At 39.8% G+C, this 16,858-nt stretch overlaps 1 protein-coding gene across 2 annotated transcripts; it reads right to left on the bottom strand.

The window, feature by feature from the left end:
- Window positions 1-325: 325 nt before the first annotated feature.
- On the bottom strand, window positions 326-16,767 carry RBBP4 (RB binding protein 4, chromatin remodeling factor). Of its 2 annotated transcripts, none has more exons than XM_005906218.3 (12): window positions 16,603-16,767; window positions 15,897-16,041; window positions 12,425-12,570; window positions 5,282-5,455; window positions 4,821-4,936; window positions 4,542-4,702; window positions 4,313-4,439; window positions 4,091-4,168; window positions 3,442-3,518; window positions 3,290-3,347; window positions 3,090-3,200; window positions 326-1,150 (listed from the first exon to the last, which is right to left on the bottom strand). In XM_005906218.3, the coding sequence occupies exons 1-12, from the start codon at window positions 16,616-16,618 to the stop codon at window positions 1,085-1,087; spliced, it is 1,275 nt and encodes a 424-aa protein (XP_005906280.1). In that variant the 5' UTR covers window positions 16,619-16,767; the 3' UTR covers window positions 326-1,084. The 2 variants fall into 2 exon arrangements, with proteins under 2 accessions (XP_005906280.1, XP_005906279.1); XM_005906217.3 differs by having other exon boundaries at window positions 15,897-16,044; window positions 16,603-16,765.
- Between the last annotated feature and the right edge of the window lie 91 nt (window positions 16,768-16,858).

Below are 16,858 nucleotides of genomic sequence, written 5' to 3'. Positions count from 1 at the left end.
CACTTCCCCTGGGAAGGAGTAAGCTCTTTTCTATACCTCTGGGTCTACTATATTTAATTCTGCTGTTGGTAGTCAAAGACCACAGAAAATAACTGTCATCTGAACAACTTTTCTAGAAGCCAGAGACTGGTGTTTGATGAATGTTATGCACTAAATAAAACCCATCAGCATGGGATTATGTAGAAAAGCAATTTATTCCATTATAAGCACTTAACACAGTTAGTCAAGGAGAGTAACAGGCCTGCTGGTGAAACAGGTCACCCAAAATAGAGATGGTATCAAACTAGTGGTCAAGGACTAACTCCTTAAAAAAAAAAAAAGCAACTCTTATCCAGGATTAATTTAATTTTAAAAACAAATACAAGCTATTGGTTCACTCTTCTCAACTTAACTGGACAGTCTACCTGTGGTATAACTGTCAGGTAAAAACATACATCTTTACAACTTGGTGGTCCCAAGTTTTTTTAAAAAACCATTTCACAGAAAGGAAAGAAATAATATGAAAACAGCTCAAGAAATACACTAACAAGCAAAAATATATGGGGAAGGAGGAACACATTGTTTTGACTTAACTGAAGAAACTGAGAGGAGACTGGTCTATGTAAGGAAATGTGCATCCTGGAAAGTTCAGCGTGTAGGAATTTGTATGACTTGAATCTCCCCTATTTCCTGAATAAAAACAACATCTTGTAGTATTTATACTTCATGGCTCAGACACCTACCTCACTTAGCTCTATTTCTTACTCACTCTAGCCTTTACTTAAATGAGTCTGAAAAACTTGGGGATATAGCATAAGAAGAAAAATAACCACACACAATATTCCCCTTTTTGTGGCTACTTTTAGACCTCTGTTACTAGAAAATTCCTAAAGAAAATTTAAATATAAGTCTGTGGCTTTGCTGAATCAAGAAGCCCCCAGTTAATATTTAGAAAACACCTTCTGTTTGGACTAATAACATTGTTGCTAGAACTTATTATAGAGAGATAACCAAACAAAGTCTGTGTCTCAAAACCAGTGTTAAATCAATCTCAGAGTTGAGAGGAAGAAAAGGGGAGTCTAAAAATCACAAGTGCAGACATGATCTAAGATCCTTGTCCTTCTGGATCCACGCTTCCTTCAGGGTCTTCATCATTATAAATGTTCTCAGCCTGCCAAAAACAAAGAGAAAACGGTATTGAGTAAACAGGAAAGTTACTTCTTGAAGTTAAGGCTGAAAATAGATGAGGCCAGGAAGACATACAGTGGGGTATATAGTCTGTTTTAACTATTCAACTCTGCAGCAGTTTGCTAAAAGCAGACATAGTCACCTGCAAATGGATGGGTATCGTTGTGGGCTAATAAAAACAGGCAGTTGGCCATACGCCAACCGCCTCCCCATTAAGATATTCCCCAAAAACTGAAGTATGGTTACTGTTTGTCTTGATAATCAACCTTGAATTTTTTTTTTAACCTTGAATCTTTTAACCAGACACTAATCATAATAAGTAAAAACAACACAAATGTCCATCAACTGATGAATGGATAAATAAAAGTAGAGTGATGGCTGCCTAGTACTGGGTGGACTAGAGGTGAACAGGAGGAATGACTACTGGGTATGGGGTTGGTTTCTGGGGTAACTAACGGTAGTGATGGTTGCACAATTCTGTGACTATACTAAAATTTGCTGAATTGTACATGGAGGAAAAAAGAATCCCCAGGCCTCAACAAAACCATGTTTCAAAATCAAATCTCAATTTATAAATATTTTTAAAAGAGAAACCGTTCTTGCATAAGGTAAACTCTACATGTACTACTTTGTTGTTCTTAGTGTGAACTATGCACAAACCACTAGGACAGATGCTGCAGAGGATGGGATAGACATAGCTTATAACCTGACTACAGGGACCAAGAATGTATACAACTGCGTGAGCAGTCTGACAACAGTTGTGTGGTATCTTTTCCCCTGACACCAATGGGGTGTCCAACAATTCAGTTCAATCCTGATGCTGACCAGCTGGAGGCAAATCTGTGACCAAGGGCTCACACCCACAAGACTTCAGAGGCCAGTGTCAAGCCCTGATAGCTCAGGCTACCCAAGCACTTTTGTCCCACTTGGCTGTAAATTTTCTCACAACCTTGTTCCCCACCCTCTGGCCCGGTTTGGGCACAAGGGGCTACTTATAAATAGCAAGAGAGACTCCTACTACTCAGGAAATCTCAAGAGTATAAGCATTCCCTAAACATACCAACCACATTTTGGCAAATAGCCTTCTATCAAATAGTTACATATAATTAAACATAAGACTAGAAACCCAAATTTTAATATGAGGAAACTCTATCACGCTGTTCTACAATCTGCTTTTTCCCAGCTTATCAATGTATCATGAATAGCTTACAAAACTAGTGTACTTCTTTTTGATACGTAATATTCCAAAGTATGGATGCAGAACATGTCTTAATCTCATAAAACACAAATATTCCCATCTTACTTATTTTTGATTAATAGCATTATTCCATATGAAAGTTCTGAGTATCAAAATGTTTTTCCCTCATGCTAAGCCAAAATCTCACCTCTGGCACTTCTTCCTGGTTCTAGATCTACTCTGAGATAATAAAGGTTTATTTAGAATAATTTTCATTTATTCAGCCACTGTCATTTAAAAGTCATGCAATTGTTTTTTAAACTGTAGTAAAAGACACAGTTTATCATCGTAACCATTTTTAACTGTACAGTTCAGTGGCATTAAGTCCATCCATACTGTGTGTGCAAGTATCACCACCATCCATGTCCAGAAGGCAATCATTTCTTGGATTGCAACATGAGACATTGTTAATTATTTTTATTAAATCCCAAGTGCTCTGAAAACTCAAAGCAGGGCGATCACCTTCAACCAGGGCATAAAAAGGCAGGTAATGTTTTTGAAATCGAGGCAAGTTTCCTGGAGAAACAGTACTCTCTGATGCTGTGACACTGGGACAACCAGATAAGAGTAGACATTGACAATGGACAGGTAAGTCACATGGTGGGAGTAAACTAACAGAGCTGCCAGCTGTACTGAAGTATACATAAACAGAATAATACTAGGTTTCATTTATCTAAACACTTACCATTTGCCACACTTGCATGATATTGTCTTCTGATACAGAACAAATCACCCAAGGTTCGTTGGGATTCCAGGAGAAATCAGATATCTTGGCAGTGTGACCACCATGAATAAACTGAAAGAGGGAGGAAAACAGAGATGAAAAGCAGACAGAGGACAATAAATCATGAACTATTTCAGTTGTGCTCAATATCTGTAACATACCAACAACTCTGGTGGCCCATCTTCTGCATCTTCTGGGGATTGTTCCTCTCCAATTTTACTAGCACAAAAAAGTTTTTAAGTTAAATTTACCTTGAGTAATTCTGGAAAGTGTAAGAAAAGAACTTCACAAAAACTAATTTAACAAGACATACCTTAAATCCCAGACATTCAGTCTACGATCAGTACCACTGGAAGCCAAAATAGTCTCATTGTGAGGCGACCACTGAACCTATATGTAAGAAAAAAAATCCATCAATTAGAAAACTGAGGAGAGGGGAATTTCCTGGTGGTCCACTGCTTAAAAATCCACCCTACAATGTAGGGGAAAAATGTTTGATCCCTGATCAAGGAACTAAGATCCCAAACACCGCAGGGCAACAAAAACCCACAAGCCACACCTAGAGAAGCCTGTGCAATGCAACAAAAGATCCCTGCAGTGACGACCTGACGCAGCCAAAACAAACAGATAAATGCCAAATGTCATCCAACACTGACCTAAAAACTAAAGTACAGCTCATCCACACAATCTACCCAAGTACTTTCAGTATTACACACAGTGCCTTTGCATTCAGTTTTGAACATAATGTAACAAATATTTCTTGAACTGAGTCAGAGGGCTCTGCATATTAAGAAAGGAGCTTAATTAAATTGATTAGGCAGAAAACTCGGGAGTCAGTACTTTAGGACTGAACTGTGAAATTATGATAGGTATGGCAAGTTACCAAGAAATGGAAATAAGAGAAGAGACACACGTCAGGCACAAAGTTGATTAAAAACACTAGAAGCATTAGTTTCTCCTACCTGGAATATTTCATCCTTATGTGATTCAAAGGAATGCAACTTAAGTTTCAGATTTCTCAGATCCCACAGGGCAACAGTCTATGTACAAAAAGGAAAGCCAGAGTAATCAATAAAATTTTTTTAATGAGAAAAAGAAAATTCACAACTAAAAGATCTCCGTGCATTCAAAAGAAGTCAGAGAAATCCACCCTTTGTCTTTTTGTAAAGATAAATCACACTAACCTTGTCAGCTGATCCTGTGGCAAGAATGAACTCACTATAAGGATTGAAAGAAAGGCAGTTCACTTCAGCAGTGTGAGCATCAACTGAGTGGCTTGGTTTGGAAGTATTGTTTGAACGAGTATCCCAGCTTCAGTGAAAGAAAAAAAACGGGGAAAAAGAAGCTTAAAATGGATAATCAAATATTATACAACTTAGATAATATATTGAGAAAAAGATGGATTCAACTCACATCATGAGTTTCTGATCATCAGCAACCGACCCAAAGAGGGACTCATGGAGCAGATGCCAGGAGACATCCTCCACTACTGCCGTGTGCCCTGTGAAGATGGTCTTCGCATCCACAACTTTCCCTTCCTTTGGAACAGCACTTATGTCCCACAGGCAGATGGTCTTAAATGAGAAAAATGAGCTATTATATAAAAGAAAGAGTCTCACTTCCTCATATACCCCAGAGGAAAACGCTGATACAACTAGCCCAGATGTGCTTCACACTGGGAAGGATACGCACGTGGTCATCTGAAGCACTCAGTAAGTGCCCACTGAGATTTGGGTTCCAAGAAAGCCCATAGCCTTCCTTCTGATGTCCACGGAGACGCAAGTCTGGGTTGCACTCTCCAGAAGGGTCTACAAAGTAACAGACACATCAAGACTATCCAGTCCACTGCCTCGCTGGACCTACTTAGCATAATGGAATTTTTATCAAGAGGTCTAAAGCTCTTATTTTTTATGAGAAATACAGACTATGACCAAATAGATAACATTTAAAAGCGGCACATTCTGTTCTATGTAAAAAAGCAATTTCTTTTTCCAGATGTAGGCAAGAAGGTTGAAGGAGTAGTACCCACACATATCAACATAATTCACAAGATGTTAAGATACACAATGAATAAGTTAGCAATTAAAACTGAGAGAAGCAATGTATTCCTGTAGTGATACATCATTTGTATTTGAATAGAAGAGAGAAGATACCTGGTTTAGAAGGATGTTTTGTATAGTCAAAAACAAGAACATCACTGGATGGAGTCTTGGTTGCAATGATGCAAGGGTTCTGGGGCATATAGCGTGCCCTGTTTACCTCTCCTTCATGGTTGATCTTGATTTCTATTTCAATTTTTCCACTAACCGAGCCAAAACCTCCAAATTCTGTAAATAAGATGTTAATTGCAAATGAGGACAAAGCAAGAAGTACTCTATGTTACTCAAAGTTTGACACAGGCAAGGCTTTTAATAAATGAACTGGTATAATACTAGAAGCAGTATCAATATTTATTAGCAATATAAAGTGCACACTCCTTATTTCAATTATTTCTTACCATAACTGTACGGAGTAGGGAAGAATTATCTCCAAATATTTCACATGAGAAAAAGAGGAGCTCAGAGGACCTGTATTAATTTGCTCATGGTGACGTGACTACAGCAGAACCTAAAACGAATGCCCATTTTTCTGATCCCTTTCGGCTATGATACTCTTTCAGCTATGCCTAAAATGATTTTGGTAATTATATACCTAATAAATCTCAAATACATACACAGTGTGCTAGGTACTAAAGAGTCCCTCCTCTTGAGGGACTCTCTCTAGTCCCTTTCAATCTCTAGTTTGGGGTAACCTTCCTGAAATACTGACACCTTTCCTCGTATTAGTGAGGAAAAACAGAGCCACAACAGCTGGTTCAATTTTCCTGACCCCCCACTTACACTTGCCAACCAGAGTCCTTGGCTGAAATAAACCAGGTAGGCAAGGACTAGACAAAAACATATTTTATTCACATTTGACTACTGTATGCACTTACAGAGTTCTCCCAAGTACCATTATAAAATGTTTAAGAATATAATTTGTCATTATATAAATCTTGGCAAGGGTTTCCCTGGTGGCTCAATGGTAAAGAATCCACCTGCCAATGCAGGAGACACAGGTTTGATAAGTTGGGTAATATGATTAGCAGATAACATTCAACCTCAAAATAATTTTATACACTGCAAAGCAGTGGTTCAAACAAGCTAACAGCCTAAAAACAGTTCAAAACAGATTCTCAAAGAGGGGGCAAAGAAAAACATTGAACAAAACTCCCTCCAGAATTCTAGACCACAAATTTCTATAATGCAAAAAGAATGCATGATTAGGATATGTGATCTCAAAGAACTTTTATTCCAAACACAAGGAGATAAGCACACAATTTATCAGCTATATACTACTACTAGGGCTTTCCCGGTGCCTCAGTGGTAAAGAATCTGCCTGCCAATGCAGGAGACATAGGTTCGATCCCTGCATAGGGAAGATCCCCCAAAGAAGAAAATGGAAACCCACTCCAGTATTCTTGCCAGGGAAATCCCATGGATGGAGGATACTGGTGGGCTACAGTGCATGGGCTTGCAAAAGAGTCAAGATAAGACTTAGCAACTAAACAACAACATACTACTAATCAGAGGCACCCTCTCCCCCGCTACCTGCGGTTAAAGTACAATAGAACTTGGATTCAATCCCTGGTCCAGGAAGATTCCACACGCCACAGAGCAACAACTACTGAAGCCTGCACGCTCTAGGGCCTGCACGCTACAACTAATGAGCCCCTGTGGTGCAACTAAAGCCCATGCGCCTAGAGCCCGTGCTCTCAAACGAGAAAGCAGCCCCACTCTCTGCAACTGACAAAGCCCGCATGCAGCAATAAAGAACAAGTGCAGCCAGAAATAAACAAACGAGTAACTATATCAGTGTGTATGTGTTAAAAAAAAAATCAGCTTAGAGGATTCACAACTGAGATTTATGAAGATGAGGATTTATCTATTTAACAAATAATCAGGGACTGCTCAAATTTAACGTGAGAGCAAAAACACCAAATCTAATGTAGGGAACAAAGACTGAGGTATCAATGTACAATACAGTGAATGACTATCAAGGTCTAACTACACTCCTATTTTGTTTGCTTCCCTCGTAAAATACTATTTAAAAAGACTGAAATATAATAATATGCTTAAACTGTGTAGCCTGATGAATTTTTACACATGCGTACATCAGGGGACTTACTACCCGATAAAACATGGAACATCTCTAGCACTCTCATCCTCCCCGAAGGCACTTCTGTATCCCTCCCAACTAATACTGCTGGACAAACTAGATAACCAGCATTCTAATTTCTACCACTTTGCCATTTTTTTAGTCCATAAACATTTTGAAATTAAGAATAAGTTGCAACATCTTGAGTCAAATATTCCAATTATTTCATCATGACTTAATACTAGTTTATTACATATAACTGAAGTAGAAGACTAAAGATAACTCAAAAACAAACACTCCCCGTCAAAACCAATTCCCCAATAAGTTGCTAAAAATAAACTCGATATTTCAAGATCTTGGTAACAGAATCTGAAGTAAAATTTCAAACCTATTTTCAGGGCTTCAAATATGACCATAGCTGGGCTGAATGTAATACAAATACATAAATTCTTTTTAAATGTCAAAACAAGCCTAAGCCAATTTTTTGTTCTTTCATCTTGAAAGTTCAATGATCTTTTGAAGCTGTCACCAAGTACCTCAGATCAAATGCGGCTAAGCAGATGGTAATCAATTTTAATAGCTCGATCTCAGACTTTAGGACACTTCATCTAAGAGCAAGGAGGGACTAGGAATCTATCTGTGTAACAACCACTTAAGAAGCTTTAAGAGACATTGGTATGTATCTACTTCCACCATTGTTGAGACCATATGGAGAGAGCACCTGCTTTCCTTTAAGCACCAAGCTTGTCCAGCCATCTGAATGATTTGAAGGAAGGAGGAGATGGAAAAGGAAGAGAAAAGGAAGGTATGTAACCTTAGGGAAGTTACCCAGTTTTCTTGTGAGGATTAAATAGGGAGATGTATTGCAGTCATACAATCATGTCAAATACATTACTTTTATTTTCATAGTTTCTATAGTGTTAAGTATTAGGGGGATAAAGGTATCATCAGAAAAGCAAGTCAGCAAAAGCAAATTGGTTTGATGCCACTCAAAAAACAAAATAGATAATCAACAAGGATTTAGAACTTCCAGATGTACAAGCTAGGTTTAGAAAAGGTAGAGGAACCAGAGATCAAATTGGCAACATTTGCTGGATCATAGAGAAAGCAAGAGAATTTCAGGAAACCATTTAATTCTCTGCTTCACTGACTACACTAAAGCCTTTGACTGTGTGGCACAACAAACTGTGGAAAATTCTTAAAGAAATGGGAATACCAGACCACCTTATCTGTCTGAGAAACCTGTATGCAGGTCAAGAAGCAACAGTTAGAACCAGATATGGGAGAAGGAAATGGCAACCCACTCTAGTGTTCTTGCCTGGAGAATCCCAGGGACGGGGGATCCTGGTGGGCTGCTGTCTATGGGGTCGCACAGAGTCAGGCATGACTGAAGCAACTTAGCAGCGGCAAAGTCCATACAAAGCATAGAAATACATTTTAATTATCATAAATTTAAATCACACTTGGGAAATCACTTGGGCTTTTGAAGATCAGTGAGGATCAGAATGCATAACTCCTTTATTTTTTTTCAATTCAGTGTCTAGAATTTTCTGGTAAATTCTCACATTTTATTTTCCTTGGGAGACACAGGCCTCGTGGCTGTATTTCTAGCTTTTTTCCCTTAAACCAATGGGCATCAAATCTGTCTCCAGTGCTGGTAAATAAAAGAAAAGCTTTTAAAGTAGGATGTATGCGGTAAAAAAAAAGAACCAGATATGGAACAGTGGACTGACTCCAAATTGAGGAAGAAGTACGTCAAGGCTGTATATGGTCACCTTTCTTATTTAACTCATATGCAGAGTTCATTATGTGAAATGCATAGCTAGATGAATCACAAGCTGGAATCAAGATTTCGGGAGAAATATCATCAACTTCAGATATGAAGATGCTGGGAAAGACTGAAGGCAAACGGAGAAGGGGGCTGCAGAGGATGAGATGGGTAGAGAGCATCACTGACTCAATGGACATGAGTTTGAGCAAACTCCGGGAGATAGTGAAGGACAGGGAAGCCTGGTTCGCTGCAGTCCACAGGCATGCAAAGAGTGGGGCAGACTTATCGATTAAACAACAACATAAGGAATTATACCCAATGTTGTGGTAGCCTTAATGAAATATGGGAAAAACAAAAACAAAACACCCAATGAATCATCATGTTGAACATCTGAAACACAACACTGTAAATCAACTATTTAAAATTTTAATGGTCAAAAGAGAGAAGTACCAGAAAACAGATAACTATTTTAAAACCTTGGAGTGATTTGAAAGGCCTTTCAAAGAATGACAAAATCTGAAGGATACCAAAGGAAAGGTGGGTAATTAAAAATTCACAGCTTCTAAAGTAAATAGGGAACTCAGTGGTAAAGAACACAACTAAATAGCTGTGGCTCAGTGGTCAAGAATCCACCTGCCAATGCAGGAGACATGGGTTCCAGCCTTGATCTGAGAAGATCCCACATGCTGCGAAGCAACTAGGCCCATGTGCCACAACTATTGAGCCTGTGCTCTGCAACAAGAGAACCCACTGCGATGAGAGAAGCCACTGCACCACAAGGAAGCCCTCCTTGCTGTAACTAGAGAAAAGCCTGCCCAGCAGCAAGGATCCAGCAGTCATAAATAAATTTAAATAAATAGGATTCAAGATTATAAAATAAACAGGGGAAAAATTATCTATAACCTATTAGGGATAACTTACATTACATATATAGTTAACTCAAAAGAAAAAATGAGAAAAACACATAAATAGGCAGTTCAAGAGACTGACAAAAGATAAATATTTTAAAGTAAGTCCAACATCACAAATAACTTAAAAAGCAAGTTAGGGAATTCCTGGAGGTCCAGTGGTCAAGACTCTGTACTTTTGCTGTCAAGGGTGCTGATGCGATTCCTGGTGGGGGAACTAAGATTCTGTAAGCCCCGTGGAGCAGCCGTTAAAAACCAAATGACATGAAAACCAAAACCAAGAAAGAAAACACCCCTCCAACAACAACAAAGTAAAATGAGAGCGCAGCATTCAATGCTGGTAAAAGCATGCAGAAACAGACATCAATGTATCTGCTACTGGTGAAACTGAGAGTCTTATTTGGAGGGCAACTTAGCAGTACCAATATACTTGGAAATGTTCTTGCAAATTAATCAACATTCAATTTAGGTAATTGTTCTACAGCAAAACTATGCAAGATATATGCACAAAGACTATTTTTGAAGTCAAAAGATTGGAAACCACTTAAATGTTAATTGAGTAACCACAGCAGAGTATACAGCCATCAAAAGGAGGCACATGCCCATATGCTCAACAAAAAAGATGTCTGGGATACATGAGGCTGCGAAGTATTTTTTATCTTATATTCCCAGTACAAAGAAAAACTACCTATCCTTAGTACTTAATGTATCTGTTGAGTGAGTGATCCAATAATTGGGATAAATCATTTAGAAAACTATCAATTTAACAGTGATCCATAAACGACAGATTTATGTGGCGAGGGGTTCACATAGTTGCTTCAATTTTTTTTTTTTTTGTCTGCACTACACGGGCTTGTGAGATCTTATTTCCCAGACCAGGGAGCAAACAGCACCCGCCCCCCACCCCCCACCCCCCACTGAAAGCAGGAAGTCCTAACCACTGGACCACCAGGGAAAGCCCTGCTTCAATTTTTAAAGATGATTTATTATATTACCAATCAGAATATTTGCTTTATACCGAAATAACTAAAAATTCTATTTAAAGACAGTTTGTCTTAGTAAAAAGAAAACAGGCTCAGGGAGGCTAAAAGATTTATCCTCAAACTACACAGCTAGTGAGCAGCACAACAGGGTCCCAAGCCCTAGTCTTCTGATTCTTTTTTTCTAACAACAAAAAAATTTGCTATTTTTGGCTGTGCGGCATGTGGGATCTTAGTTCCCCAACCAGGGACTGAACCTATGCCCCTTGCGGTTTAAGCATAGACCCCTTCATCACTACTAATGCCTACCCAGAGAATATCTCTGCAGTAACCATACCCTACAGCTCACACACACAGGTCAGTGAAGCAAAATCATGTTTGCTGGCCCTTATCCTAAGAACTTATTTTGCATTCTGCTAAGCTAAATATGGAATGATCAAAAGAATAACTGCACATGACAATCTTGGCAAATAACTGGAAACCAAAATAACTTAAATAATGGAATGGATTCGATTAATCTGCAGAAATCTAAGATAAGGAAACATTACACATTCATTTTTTGGGGCCACAAATCTCAATACTGAAAGTCTATCTTCTACCTTTGGTAATAATTTGAGTTCAAGGACAATAATAAAGGAAACCCACTCATTTCTATCTCTTCTGAAAGGGAAAAAAATAATTCATGAATAGTTAAGCCCTAACGTTATCACCTAAAAATAGGATATAATTAAACACTCATTTAATTTTTATATACTATACAGCAAATACCATAGTTAAGTCCTTTCTACCATTTAAACCTGGAAAGGGTAATTTATTTATTTATTTATTTATTTTTAATGGCTGCGTCAGGCAAGGCCCGGGCTGCAGCGGCGTAGGACGGAGAACGTGAAACGTGGCACCGAGCGCTCTCACCGCGAGCGCAGACAACACCGGCACCGGAAAGGGTAATTTAAAGCCAGTGCTTTTCAATCTTTTTTTTCCCCCATTATTGCCCCATAAGATATTTTGACACCTTAATGAAATTCTAATACCACAGATAATCTGTGTATTGTTTATGCATGCTATGTATATCTGTGCTTGAAACAGTTCAAAGAATAAGACTGTTTTCACACATGCCCCACTCTGAGAATCAATTTTCAATTCCCCAGGGGCAGTATCTTCCATGTTGAGAATGCAAGCATGCATGGCAATAATCTATGGTGGATTTTAACTTCTTGAAATTTGCCTACCACCAAATTTAGTTGAAGGAAGTTTATAGAAAAATTACAGAACCAAGTACATGTTACATGTCTTCTGACATCTAATATCTATACTGAAAATCAGGCTTTTCAAAGCTTAATATCTTGTTCTTGAGAGGCTACTTTATCAAACTGTACACACTTTTTAATGATAATTCAGAGATACAAAAATATAACCAAAATAAGTATCATTCCTCCCTTCACCTTTAATTAAGACTCCTACCTCCTTTTTCACTGTCGTAGTGTGAAGCATCAAACTGAGCGTCATCGTTAGGGAGCTGCACGCTGGCTATCACAAGGTGGTTTTGCTCATCTGATGTGTGTGTCCCCAGGACAAGTCGATGAATACTGAAATCTTTCCCTTCTGGTCTGTAATAGCAACATATGGTCAATAGTCAATTTAATAAACTAAGAGAGACCACAAAGTCAGTGACATACATGTATATACAAGGCATTATTACAAACAGGTTTTGAGAGAAAGAAGTCATTAAGAGCCGTATTTCCTTACTTTTAACATATCTTCCACAGAGCTGAGGGCAGGTACCACATACCACTTAATTTCGTAATTATTTCTTAACTTGGCCAAATATTTACAATTACTTTTGAGGAAAAAGTCTGACAGAATAAAATAAAAATTAATTATTCATCCTTTACAAGTAGCTGGAGAGAAAAAAACCAATTGTTGGGTATATGAACACTTCTGGTTACTTCATTAAAATGGAAAGGGACTGACATCAGGTAAGCTAATGTCTCAAAATGAGATAAAACCCAGAAGAGGGGGACAAGAGCTTTGAAAGACAGTATTCCAAGGGAGGTAAGCAAAGATGAAGGTTACAACACTATGAAGTAATATTCTAATTTAAAGATGGTTTGCGAAAACGGACTTCCTTGGTGGCTCAGACAGTTAAGAATCTGCCTGCAATGCAGGAGACCTGGGTTCAATCACTGAGTCAGGAAGATCAACTGGAGAAGGGAATGGCTACCCACTCCAGTATTCTTGCCTGGAGAATTCCATGGACAGAGGAGTCTGGCAGGCCACAGCCCATCGGGTGGCCTAAGATTAACTAAGTAACAGAACTAGGACTGAATCTAAATGACTTTGAATGTGGGAAAACAGTGGGAGAGAAGGTCAAAAGGCAGGTTGAAATCAGACCCTAGGGTACTGAATGTTTGCTTAACATATGAACTCTCTACTAAAAGGAACAAAGAACCATGGAAAATTTATAAGGGATGTACCATAATTTGAGTTATGTCAGAAGGATTAATTCAGTGTAAAGCATAAAGCAGAGATTCTTCAAGTGTGGTATGGGGAACAAAAGCATCAACATTATCTGTGAACTCCCACATGCAAATTCTCAAATCCACTATAGACATACTCAATGAGAAACTTAGGGGGGGTGATTTGTAGTGCTTAACAGTCTGTTCTGGGAATTCCCTGGTGGTCCAGTGGCTAAGACTCTGTGCTCCCGATGCAGGGGGGCTGGGTTCCATCCCTGGTCAGGGAACTAGTTCCCATGTACCACAACTAAGACTCTATGCAGCCAAATAAATAAATATTTAAAAAAAAAGAAAAAACCAGTCTGTTCTACAGGGAATTTCCTGGCAGTCCAGTGGTTAGGACTCAATGCTTTCTTAATTCCTCGTTGGTGATCTAAGATTCTGCAGCTTCAGGGCATGGCCAGTGTAAAAAGAAAAAAAAAGTTTTCCGATTCCTTCAGCTGATTATGATGCCTGTTAAAAGTTTGAGAACCCCAGTCTAGATGGGAAAGATGCTACACAAGAATTCATCAGGGCTTATAAACAGACTGCCAAGTCAAGAAAGGGCTGGGGGGAGGGGAGGGGGGGAACAGATCTAAGAAATGTCAAACCAAAGTCAACTATGATAAGGAGAAATAGAAACAATAGAAGAAAGCTGGGTTGGTATCGCCATACAGAAAAATACACTTAGTTTGGACCACATCATGTAGGGAAAGCTAATAAGATACTCTAGAGAAGACACCAATAATAACAGGCAGCTGGAAATTCAGGTAGAGCTCAGAAGCTGGGTGTAAAGATAACCAGCAGAAATTCCTCTGCACACTTTCAGATATCCTATGTGCAAAAAGAAGAGGAAATATAAGAGGGCTGCCAACATAAAGTTGGGGATACTTGTATTTACAAAGTTAAACAACTAAAGGAAGTGCGGGAGTGAAGAAGAGTATTATAAAACTACAACCGTATCATTCTTTCTAAGAAACAGAATATAAATAAACACCAAAACACACAGACACACATTAAACAGACATTAGGGAGAGTTGTTGTAAGTAATCCCATCCTAAAAAAATAAATAACACTGTTATACAAGTACAATACCAAAATAAAGGAAGGGTATTTGGACCAAAGTCTAATCCTGCAGAAAGGCTTATTCATCTACATCTGTAAAGAAGAAAGCTACTAAGAACACAGATTTCAGCCTTGGGTTATTCAGTCTTAAGTCAAAGTGAAGTCGCTCAGTCGTGTCCAACTTTTTGCAACCCCATGGACTGTAGCCTACCAGGCTCCTCCCTCCAGGAGATTCTCCATGGCAAGAGTACTGGAGAGGGTTGCCATTTCTTTCTCCAGGGGATCTTCCCAGACCCAGGGATCGAACCCGGGTCTCCTGCATTCCAAGCAGACGCTTTAACCTCTGAGCCATAGCAAGTGCTTGTGTTTTCCAAACCTAGTTAATCACATTACATGGAAAGCTTTTCCAGAATGATTTAGTAAGGACGGGGTGGCCAATATTTGGGATCCTTTGGTCCAATACAATTTACTACCTGACTATAGTAAATCTAGAATTACTGCTCAAACTATTTTTAAGTATCCTGCCACAAGTTCCTAAGTGGTCTGAACTACTGACAACTAACAGAAACAACTCCTCTTACCCTGAATTCAAATAATTCTGATAATCAACTGAATATGGGAACTCCTAATTAACATACTTAGGACAAGGAGGGAGGTTTAAAAGGGAGGGGACATAAGTATACTTATTGCTACTTCATCTAATGTATGGCAGAAACTAATATAACACTGTAAAGCAATTATCCTCCAATTAAAAATAAATTAATTAAAAAAAAATCCTTAGGACAGATCCCCCCCTTTTAAATGCCAACCGGAGGATAGTAGGCTCATATTGTTATTAATAATATTTGCATAAATTGTCAGTTTTTGAGCAAAAACATAGTCAAATAACCACAATTCACAAATATCCTGACTTCTAAAAGTCCTGAATTTTGAAGAAACGTACTTACTCAGTACACATGTAATTTTTAAAGATTGTTCTGAGTGGCAGGTTATCATGTCACAATCATCTCTGCATTAACCAGATAGTATAAACGACTGTGAGATTCAAAATTTTTTTTGTTGAAAGAACTGCATTTACCATAATCACTTTTTGAAAGCTGACAAATTTTACATTATTGTTTGGTCAACTACAGTTATAATACGCCTATTCAATTCAGTTATCAGAAAAAGAAGACATCAACATGTTTTCTCTTATCAAGTAAACTGCAAAGTAGTTTCACATTTTGTCTTTTTTGGCCTAGAAAAAAAATGTCCCCAATAGGTTCTGATCACGTGTCCGCTCCGGGTGACTGGAGAGAGGAAAACAGGGATAATCAATGTGAGAAATCTACACTGAGAACACAACAAAATAACATTCAACGGATTCTTATCACCTGGTTACATCTGGAAGCCACTGTGCAGTTAGGCTAGGCCACTCCAGAGCATGGGTCATCACCAAATCGTAAAGAAAAGGGGTGTTCTTTTTCCATATTTTGTATTCTTCGTTGATCACACGTTCCTCTACTGCGTCATCAAAGGCTGCTAAAAAATAAAAAACAAATTAAGTTAGCGACCACAAATGGAAACCGAGTAAACACTTCCAAAGCCACCGGCACTCCTAAATCCCGATTCTGAAATGGAGATCTGTCTAAATCTCCCCGAGGCACAGCCACCAACGCCGCTCTCCGGCCTCGCGGGGCTTTAACTCCTGGGCTCATCGCTGCCAAATGCCGTTAACCGCTCGGGCGACGGCGTCGGGAGGAGCACAGAACCGGCCTGGAGGCCGGAGCACCGGCCCTTGCGGGTAGTAAGCACTGCAGGGAGGACCCGGAGAGAGGCGAGCAGACCGACAGGGCGTGCGGAAAAGGACCAAACACCCGCCGGGGACCCAAATGCCTGCCTCAAGCCGCTGCGCCGGGGCCTCAGCCCTGGAGGAGCTGGAGCGCCGTTAACCCGCCCCGCGGAGCGATTCTCCTCACGCCTGCGATGGCGGGGACGACACTCAGCTGAGTCTGGCCTGTCCTCACTGTTAGGCCGTTTCGAGGCCGCTACGCAACCCCGGCACCCCCCACTCTCCTGGGGCCGCCCCGGAACCCTCACCTTCCTTGTCGGCCATGGCGGGTAGGCAAGCCGGCGGGGATCCCGGGGTTGAGCGTTGCGGGAGGGGCGGGGAGCCTGCGGGCGCTCGCTCTGCGCGCGCGGCCTCTATTGTTTCCTGCTGCCCCTGCGTGAGGGATGACTCGCGCACCTTCGCGCCAACACCGGCCAATCGGAGTGCGTCGAGCGGCGAAGTGGGCGGGGAAGTCGCATTCGTAACCTATCCAGACGCGTAGAGTCTCTTGCCGCGGGGCCGAGG

Source organism: Bos mutus, chromosome 2 (assembly GCF_027580195.1).
Source record: "Bos mutus isolate GX-2022 chromosome 2, NWIPB_WYAK_1.1, whole genome shotgun sequence".
Lineage (NCBI taxonomy): Eukaryota > Metazoa > Chordata > Mammalia > Artiodactyla > Bovidae > Bos > Bos mutus.
This window is presented reverse-complemented; position numbering and strand designations above follow the sequence as displayed.